Consider the following 10,896-nt stretch of genomic DNA (forward strand, 5'->3'; position numbering starts at 1 on the left):
AGTTAGGTCCGCACAAAACTCGGAGAGCCCAAGAGAAATTTCTTAGTGTCCAAATTGGGGGCCCTCACCTAGCATCTCAGAAAAACCCCACCACAGCCTCCTCTACCTCATCCAAATCATCCAGGCCATACTTCTCCACAGGAGAGGCCTCTAACCAATAGAGAGGAAATCAGGGGTTGGAGTTTTCATCAAGAAAAAAGGGATGGTGACCCTCTACCACTTGAACATTGAAGTAGAAGATTTTAAAGTCATGGAAAGAATCGTCGAAAATAGAAAAAACTTTCCGACCTTGAATGGCACGGAAAGAGATCCACTACTGCTTATTATTTTGTCCACTAAACGGCTTGGTCAAGTGAAAAAGATAGAAAAGAAACTTTATGGAAGTCGGAATGTCTAGCTCTCGGCTAACAAGTTCGTAAATTTTCATAAAACCCCAAGAGTTGGGGTGAAACTGAGTAGGGGCAACTCGACAGTGAGATAATATCCCCATTTCGAAGTCAGAAAAGGGCAAACCCCCCCTCCCAAACGGGTAAAAAAGCAGTCATACATGAAGAAAAAGTGAGGGTCAGAATCAGCGACTCTCCCACAGCAAACCCGGTCTCTAGGACCCGGGACCAACAGCTCATACTTAGGCTCATCAGCTTCTAAGCTACAAATCCTATGATGAACACGAAGTTCAGAAAGGTTGTCGGTATCCACTAAAGGCTCCTCCTCAGGAACGGTAACATCTACCCACTTCGATAGAGACTCAGGGATATGAGAAGACATCTTTCCGGTAAAAAGAAGTAGGTGAAAAAGCGATAAGATCTACAAAGAAAAATAAAAAAACATAAAAAAACAAGACTTCTAAAAGACCAAAGTAGCCTCACTCCAAAACAAAAAAAAGAGCCGAATCACTAGACCGACGAACAAACTCGCTAAAGGACTAAACATCACCAAGAACACGCAAATCTCCTGTAATATACAAAGCAAGCGCCAACATAAATGAAGGAAGAGGAGAAGAAAATAATCACAAAAGTAAAGAGTAGCAAGTACATCAGCGACAAAGCACTCCAAGAAGGAAGGCTAAAGAGTTTCTCTTTAGAAAGAACAAGGATTGTAGGCAAGAAAGTTTCAGAAGACGAAAGAAAACGGAGAAAAGAGAGGGAAAAGTATTTATAACACGCCAGGGGGCATAAGGGTAAATTGACGCAATCATTAAGGAAACGCGTCGTTACCAATATAATTGCTCTCATGTGTAAATACAAAAACCCCAACGGACGCGACGTTTGATTAGACACGACGGTTGAGAAATTTAAATCACGTCGGTTTTAAAAAATTAATTACGTCGGCTACAAACCCGAGTTCAAATACTCGAATCCAATTCATAAGTAAAAGATATCGAATTCGAGTAGGGGCACTGTTCATATCCTGACCCAACACTATGGCCCAAGTCCAAATACACCAAAAAGCCCAATCCAAAGATTGGCCTTCGCTGCCCACTGACCTTGTTAGAAGAGGTCGGATTCAACACAGACTCCACCTCAAATAAGTCGGGCTCGAAGGATAGCTGGCAGATAACACTTATTCAAATAAGTAACTGTCTCTAAAATCTCTCAACCCACTTCCAGGAGCCATATCACTACTATCCTAAGATAAAGGGACGGTTATCCACCTTGAAATGTGGAACTACTCTAACGATGGTTATTAGATCACCACTATAAATACATTGACACCCCTTAGGTATCTCTAAGTTCTAATACTCTCTAAACCTGTTTAACCCTTTGTTAACTTAGGCATCGGAATGTCTTTGCAGGTACCACCCCCATTCTTTCACACACGCATCGGACGACGGCTCTCAAACACGTACCAAGTCGGAAACCACCTCCTTTAGACGCTTGGGCCAATCTTATAAGCCCAATCCACCTATCTCAGATTACATACATAGTAGTTCCATTGATCGATTTTGTTCTATTTAAATCGATTTTAAACACTCCTATTAGCTTGTGTTAAGAGTGTATGAAGTATGAACCATCTACTCCCCAGTCAATAAATCTTGCAATTCAATACAAACCCATAAAATAACTTTTTACGCTGTTGACAGTTACCTCATACTTCATCGATCATATGGATCTGTAAGAAAAGTAGTGGAAATGAAATACAATCAATTTAATTAATTATTTAGGGAAAAATGTTAAGAAAAAGAAGGGGAAGATTAGATTTCTTATGACTCCTCAACATGCTTCTCAATCCCAAGTCTTAGAACTTTGGCTTTATCACATTTTTCTTGGTTCACACAGAAAACTCATTCTTCACCTTCTCCCAAAAGAAACGAGTCACTAGATTTGGCTTTAAAGTTCCGACAGAAATCCCACTTCTCATTCTCAACTTGCTGCCACCAAATCCATTTTTCTTTTTTTTTTCTTTTCTTTTTATGTCCGATTTCTCCCCAAAAATCAACAATTGTGAAAGTAAAAAATGGTACACTTTCTTCTTTTTTGGTAATACAAATTATTAAAAAAATAAACTAATATTAAAAAACACAAATTTTCAATACCAGAGAGTGGGAGACGTCCCATCCTATGTATAATTTGATTAATTTCTTATTATCAAAAAAATAAATAAGAAAATATTTTCACATGACTTTGTATTGTTTTATTGATGAGTATATAAATAGAAGGAGACAGAGATAGGATATACAAATACAAAGGTGTGAGAAGCAAAGATCTAGGAGGAATACGAAATAGCCGGCGACAACCTCGCCGGAAGGGAGTTAATTTATATATCTTCTCCGGCGACCTTTTGGCGGAGGATGAACGGCAGCGTCCAATACCGGAGAGGCAAGAAGGGCGGCGGCAAACACAACGGAACCACGATGATGATGATGAAGGCGAAGACGAGAACGAAGGCAGAAGCGAGATTCGAACCTCGATTGCTCAGGTTCGAGGAGTTGCCGGAGTACATGAAAGATAACGAGTTCATCTTGGACCATTACCGTTCGGAATGGCCCGTCAAGGATGCATTATGGAGCGTCTTCGCCTGGCATAACGAAACCTTAAACGTTTGGACGTAAGCCAATTTCATTTTTTGTGCTCTAAAAAATTCATTCAGGATACAATTAATTTGTATTTTGCTGTTGTGTAATTATTTTTTAATTGCTACTTATAATTATTACCATGTTTTCATTTTATTATGTTGGTATGGAGCAGGCATTTGGTTGGTTTTCTGATATTTGGGGCGATGACGGTCATGAGCTTATTGCCCGTGGGAACCACTGGAACCGGCGGTCTTGGAGGCTTTACCTCAAATTTCTACAGGTATATATGTCGTTGTTGTTGAAGACAATATGGTTGAATACTTTTAATTTGGGTATATCTTTGGTGTTTTATATTAATGAAATCAGATATGAAAAGCCTTTCCTAAAGAGAAATTCTTCTCGTACTTTTTATTTATACCAAATCATTAGCTAAACCTATAAAACAAAATGTCACGTTCTGATGTTGTATGCATCTTGTATGTGGTGGAGCCAGTAAGGCAGACGGAATGGGGTCGCTGACGACCGAGAAAGAGATCAATAGTTCTCCACACGACACAAATATGTTCCCGGTTAGTTATTTATTTACTCTACGTAATTAATTTGTTAGCATGTGGGTTTTTTATTTCAGGTATGACTTAAAGGATGGTATATCCGTGTGTGTTTAGACTTAGAAGGTGACCCAGGTTTTTTTTTTTTTTCTCTAGACTAATTATAACAACATTATCACCTAAATTTTAATCTATTTGTTAGAAAATAGATTTTTGTTTAACCAAAAAACCTTCCCACAAAATAATAAACAAATAAAAGATTAAGAAAGGTAAAAAAAAAATAAAGAAAAAATATTAGTTAATATTAATTATGTTATAAAATAAATAAATAAAAAAATAAATATAAAATAAACAAATATAAATAAATAATTTTTATATTAATATTTACTAATATTATTATCTCAATATAACTGAGAAAATTCATATATATTTACTGTAGTGTATATCTATAAAGAAAAAACAATGTTTTTATATTAGCATTGTGTGTATCTTCTTTGTCTCAATCCATGCTTATTTACATACATGCAAAAGTCATATATTCAAATTTCATTAATTTTAGTCTTCCTTGATAAATTTAATTTATTATTAAAAAAGTGAGCTTCTATTAAATGGCCATTTATTTTTATTACAACATTTTTTTTTTGATGTTCATTTATAATTATGTCTCATTAAAATTTTACTAAAAAAAATTTAATAAAAAAATTTTAGTTAAAAAAAAAGTACAATATTTTTAAAAACTGCCTCATTAAAAATCTTATAAAAAAAATTCAATAGAGATAAAAAATCTGATTAAAGAAAAAAGAATATAACCTCCCTCTCTTATTAACATTATTTAATATCTCAAAATCGATACATCCCAATATGATATATCAATCTTTTAAAGGAGAATTTTTGAAAATGACTTTATAAATAAATCTGTCAAATTATCACTTGAGCAGATCTGTTAGACATCAATTATTTTTTTATTTTGAAGAACATGAGTGAAGAAGAATTTGGGAGAATTGTGTTTTAATTTGTTCTATCATCTTTGATGTATCCACTCTTCAATTGAGCAATGCATGTTGTATTATTTTCAAATAGAATAGTTGGAGTTATTTTATAATCAATCAGTTCACACGACAGATTATATTGGATTAAACTCTTGAGCAAAAAACACTCGCAACTTACTTCGTATATCGCTAGTATTTCAGCATGATTAGAACATGTTGCTACTTGTAGACTTCCCTGATATAGCTGTATCACCATATGTGAATAGGTATCCTGTTTGAAATCTTTCTTTGTGTAGATCAAACAAGTATCTTGTATCTGCATAACCAAGTAACTGTGACTTAGATTCATATGAATAAAACAAACCCATATCAACTGTTCTATGAAGAAGATATCAAAAAAAAAATTCGATTCACAACAAATGATATATCAAGTCTTGTATTGTTAGCAAGATATATTAGTGTTATGAGGGCACTGAGATATGCTATTTTAGAATCAAGGATATTTTTATTTTTTTTCTTTAGGACAAAATTGATCAATTTTCACATCCAAAGATCTTACAATCATTGGGGTACTTAATGGATATGATTTATTCATATAAAATCTTTTTAAGATTTTTTTTGTGTATGTTGTTTGATAAATAAAAATCCTATTTTTTGTATGCTCAATCTACAGGTCAAAACAAAATTTATTTTTTTCAAAATCTTTCATCTCAAACTCTTCTTTTAGAGCTTTTATAATTGTTGAAATCTGTTCAAGAGTTTCAATGATATTTAAATCATCAATATACACAACAACTATAATGAATCCATATGCAGATCTCTTTATGAAAACACATTGACAGATATCATTTTTGAATCCGTTTTTAACCAAATACTTAGTAAGACGATTATAATACATTCGTCTAAATTACTTCAGATTATATAAAGATCTTAGCAATTTGACTAAGTATAACCCCTTTGAATATTCATTGGATGGTTTAAATATCTTTAGTCCTTCAGAAATTTTTATATAGATATCACGATCTAATGATCCATACAAATAAGATGTCACTACATCCATTAGATGCATATGTAGTTTATGGTATGCGAATAAACTGACCAAATAATGCAAAGTTATTGCATCTACTACAGGAGAATATGTTTATTCATAATCTACACCGGACCTTTGTGAAAAATCTTGTGCTACAAGTTTGAGCTTTATAGCGTACAACTTCATTTTTCTCATTTCATTTTCTCACAAATACCCATCTGTATCCAACAAGTTTTACATCTTCTGGTGTATGGACTACAGGTCTAAAGAATTCACGTTTTCTTCCTTCCATAATTTTTCTTCTTACCAAAGCCATACCATTTACCTCTTCTGGGGTTATAATTTGTCACATTTGTTTCAAGAAATAGGGCAATGCCAACTGGGCGCGCTTCATGATTTCTTAAAAGCAATTCATTGTTTCGTTCAGCAACAAGAAGGCGAGAAATTAGTTTAAAATATTTTTTATATTCTTTTTCTCGATATTGTTATTGCAGCCGCACATTCAATACATGGAAGGTCGAGAAAACTTTCTCTAACATATCATTATTAGTTATCTTTTTTTCACATAATTTCATTCGTGAGATAATTGGGAACATTGTTGAATTGTATTCATTTATAGATTTAAAATCCTGTAGACGCAAGTGTGTCCACTCATATCGGATTGATAAAGGTTCTTCCACAAATAATCTACAGACTACAGGATCTTTTAGTGTGAGATATTCATTTTTCAATCCTTCGTCAAATTGACGGCGAAGGAAGATCATCATGGCTTTAGCTTTATTTTTCTGTGATGTTTTATTTTCAACCTTAATGGTATCTCCAAAATTCATTGAATCAAGATGAATTTCGACATCTAATATCTATGATAAGTAGTTATTTTTAGATATATCAAAAGCATTAAATTCAAGATAAAAGAATTTTGACATAATAGAAATTTATTACTTGAATCTTTCTAAATTTTGATCAAAATATCGTGATATATAATAATATATTGTAAAATAAATAAATATAAAATAAAAAATATAAATAAAAAACTATAATATTAATATTCACTAATATTATTATCTCAATATAACTGAAATAATTTATATATATTTACTACGATTATATGTTGCAACATATATCTATAAAACGAGAAAGAAAAAAGTATTTTTATATTCATATTGCGTATATTTTTTTGTCTTCACTTATGCTTTATTTTTATACGTACAAAAATCACATATTACATTCACTTCAGTCTTCCTTAATAAACTGAATTCTTATTCTTAAGAAAATGAGGGACCCATTAAATAGACATCTATCTTTATCACAAGTTATAAAAAATTTATTCACAATCGTTTTCTGATAATCTGGTTCGTATTAATAATTATCCAGTCCCTCTGATTTTTGGTTTTTGATCAAATCCAATATATTTAATTTCTCTTGTCAATTGAAGTGGAGTTTAACTTTGAAAAGGCAACAAGCCAACAAGGGAATCCCAGCTTTTATTTTATTTTATTTTTAAATAATATTATATATCTAAATTTTTTTATAAATTAAATCTAATTAAATTAATTTAATATAATAAAATTAATTATAATTAATATTATTTTAAATTTTATTATTTAACTTAATTAAATTTAATTTATAAAAGAACTTGAAGGTGTAATATCACTCTTTATTTTTTAAATACAAAGAGCAGGAATTCTAATATTCTCCGAACCTACGTGCTAAGTGGACCAGCATAGCCCATTTTCATGTGATTTCTGCTCTTGTCCATGGGTCGGGTACGTGATTTTGTTAAACTCAAATTCAATTATAATATATGCTGTGTTTTTTAATACACACAAATTATAGAAAAATGCGTGCTGATTACAAAAGAAAATGTAACGATATAGAAAATTAAATTTGATAATAAGTCACCAAAAAAAAGATAATAATAATAATAATAATAATAATAATAATAATAATAATAATAATAATAATAATAATAAATAAATAAATAAATAAATAAATAAAGCTTATATGATTCTAAATAAAACAGTTTTTAATACATACAACTATATATGTATACACGACATTTACAAAATCAAATATAATGATAATAAAAGTAATGTATTAATTGATTTATTGATATTGAAGGACAGTATAATTTTATCTTACAGCATAATATTCTCTAGAATAAACAAATAGAAAACATGAGTCTAATTTTAAAATAGTATTATCTAATTTAGAAATTATTATATATTGTAGGTATTAAGATGATAAGACTTACACATATAGAAAATTATAAATTTAATAGTGATTAAAATATTTAAACATTCACTTTCTAACTTATATCTTTGATAAAAAGGTAAAAAAATAATTAATAGAAGTACTTGAACAACTAATTTGTTCTTGGGAATCTTTTACTAATTATTTACATCTTATGAGTAAACTTGGGGAAGGGGGAAGGGAGGCGAAAAGCTTGAAATAAACTGAAACCAATCCCAAACAATAAAGACATAAGGGGTGTGCGTGTGTGTGTATATATATATATATATATATATATATATATATATATATATATATATATATATATATATATATATATATATATATATCAACAGAAAATGACAGGGTTGTTAGGTTTGACGAAGTTGCATATTATGTATAGTATTTAGAATAGTTGTCATTAGTTAAAAAAAATGAAATATAACTATTAGAATGTATTAATTAATATTAAAAAATTCTTATTAATAATTTTTGCACTTCACGGGTGGTATAAATGTAAACATATTTAATCAATAAGAGTTAGCATATTACAAAGATACACATCATACTTAATTTTTAACAAACACTTACTCATGAATATTTTACAACTTTCCAGTGCATTTCATGGATTAAAAATTAATTAGTTATGATATAATAATATAGTAGTGGACCAAAGAAATAAATAAATATTTATGATAATAACCTGAGTTGTTGTTAGTTGTTCATGGTGGTTCTATCAACTGATAAAATGTTTTTGGTGAAACTACCAACCGATGAATTTCTAAGGGGAAATATGACCGCCGTGATTCACATACATTATGATTTTGTAAAATCAATTAATATGAACTTTTAATCTGACAATCAATAATCAAAATCCTATGCTTCAAATTAAATACCCATGCATTGGATTTTTTAATATTTTTGGCTCCCATTTTGATGAATATAAATATTAAATTGTATTTATTAAATAAATTTTATTAATTTATGTGTGTGAATTTTAATAAATATAAATATAAATTATATATTTTTATGTATAATATTTTTATAAATATGAATATAAATTATTGCTAGTTAAATATTGACTAAAAATTAATAACATTTACTAAACATGTAACGTTATTTTAAATTTTATTTCGTAACTAATATATGTAATGAAAGTCATATAACATTTAGAATAAAAAAAAATTGTGATTGGGCACTTCCCCGAAACTCGGTACCATGCAAGTTATAAACTGACTTAATATGCTCATTATTATGCCGAAAAATCTGAAAATCAAACAATTTACTTGTCCATAATAGCTTGGTTTACGACTTCATCCCTCTTTAGGTTGAAAGGAGGAAGTAACTAATTCCGTGACAATAATAAGATAAAGAAACATTATACCTGTGCGTTGGTTTGTAAACTTACATTTCAGCATTTTGGATAATCGAATTGATGTGTATTCTTATCAAACCCTCAGGTTTCACATTTGAGACGGCTTTTGGAACCTCTAGTTTTTCATGATCTGAGAGACGAGGGTGCAGAAACAATATCACTATGGCCATGGTTGGTTTTCTTGGGAGGAGCAATGGGATGCTTGGCATGCAGTTCTATCTCCCATCTGCTGGCCTGCCACTCGCAGCACTTCAATCTCTTCTTCTGGCGACTCGACTACGCCGGAATCTCTCTAATGATAGTATGCTCCTTCTTTGCTCCAATTCACTATGTCTTCTTCTGCAACCCTTCCGTGAGGTTACTCTACATGACCTCAATATCACTGCTTGGTGTCCTCTCCATCGTCACTCTTCTTGCGCCTTCGCTCTCGGCCCCTCGCTTTCGACCATTCCGGGCCTCCATATTCCTTGCCATGGGATTCTCAGGTGTCATCCCGGCCGTTCATGCTCTGCTGCTCCACTGGGACCACTCTCCTGTTCTTGTTGCACTTGGATACGAGGTTGTTATGGCCGTTTTATATGCCACAGGAGCAGTCTTTTATGTTACTAGAATACCTGAGAGATGGAAGCCTGGTGCGTTTGATATTGCAGGGCATAGTCACCAGATTTTCCATATTTTTGTTGTTCTTGGAGCTCTTGCACATAGTGTTGCAACTCTTTGGATAATGGATTTCCGCCGTGGATCGCCAACCTGTGCATTTTCTGCAATTCACGCATAACTCACATGAAAAATGCTATATATTCAAAACCACCATCCTTCTTGGTTATTTCTCTTTTATGAATTGCGTTATTGTAATATTAGGAAGGAATGGCTAGCTAATACTGAAAGCAATGATCATTTAGTAATACTACTATATATACTAGGTATAAATGCAGCCTTCCGTAGTGTGCGATACTATTCTGATACGGTAAAGTAATTACTTTACATGTATATGATATAATCTCATCATCGTTACAGTACACTAATAAACTCACACTAACTTCATTTCTCCCTCCAGAAAGTTAATAATCTTACTCAAAACTTTATTAACTCAGCTCCACGCTTATACAGATTGAAGATGAGAAACTTTAAATGGGATACAATGAAGAAGAAAAACTTATAATGAAAGATTGATAAGTAGTCATCACAAGTAGCATATATATATATATATATATATATATATATATATATATATATATATATATATATATATATATCATTTTTTCATTTTATAACATCTAGATTTCGTTTAAAAAATATTATTTTAATATCAATCAATTACTCGAAAAAATTGAATTCTTCAACTCAATCTACAAAAGCATTTTTACCTCTACAAGAAAATATATCCATCACTTCAGCTTGCTTTCATCCATATCTATATATACTAACAATAGAGAAACAAATTATACTTACATGGCATCATCATGTTAATAAAGCTTTATGTTTTAGAAATGTATAGTTTGTAAATATCTTTTTATTTTTTAAATTGAACAAATTAGTATTAATTTTATTTAAAGTAGAATATACTTTTGTAAATAAATTAATATTTATGTTATTAAAAAATTATATACTTATTCATTTCTAAAGAATTTGAAGTATATTATTTAAGAATAAAATTAAAATTTTAAAATTTTAAATAAATAATAAATTTCCAATTTTTTTATATT

General features: G+C 30.7%; 1 protein-coding gene across 1 annotated transcript; it reads left to right on the forward strand.

Moving 5' to 3' along the window:
* Positions 1 to 2,642: 2,642 nt before the first annotated feature.
* Positions 2,643 to 10,240, forward strand: LOC112790681 (heptahelical transmembrane protein 2). Its single transcript, XM_025833201.3, has 4 exons — positions 2,643 to 3,048; positions 3,189 to 3,296; positions 3,510 to 3,585; positions 9,276 to 10,240. The coding sequence occupies exons 1-4, from the start codon at positions 2,792 to 2,794 to the stop codon at positions 9,966 to 9,968; spliced, it is 1,134 nt and encodes a 377-aa protein (XP_025688986.1). The 5' UTR covers positions 2,643 to 2,791; the 3' UTR covers positions 9,969 to 10,240.
* The last annotated feature ends 656 nt before the right edge of the window (positions 10,241 to 10,896 follow it).

This window comes from Arachis hypogaea, chromosome 3, assembly GCF_003086295.3.
Source record: "Arachis hypogaea cultivar Tifrunner chromosome 3, arahy.Tifrunner.gnm2.J5K5, whole genome shotgun sequence".
NCBI lineage: Eukaryota > Viridiplantae > Streptophyta > Magnoliopsida > Fabales > Fabaceae > Arachis > Arachis hypogaea.

What these genes read in the sequence shown, in the direction of transcription:
- LOC112790681 (XM_025833201.3), top strand. Translation starts at nt 2,792, where the DNA reads ATGAACGGCAGCGTCCAATACCGGAGAGGCAAGAAGGGCGGCGGCAAA. An exon ending in TTTACCTCAAATTTCTACAG is followed by an intron (nt 3,297 to 3,509) that starts GTATATATGTCG and finishes TGGTGGAGCCAG; the next exon opens with TAAGGCAGACGGAATGGGGT. An exon ending in ACGACACAAATATGTTCCCG is followed by an intron (nt 3,586 to 9,275) that starts GTTAGTTATTTA and finishes TCAAACCCTCAG; the next exon opens with GTTTCACATTTGAGACGGCT.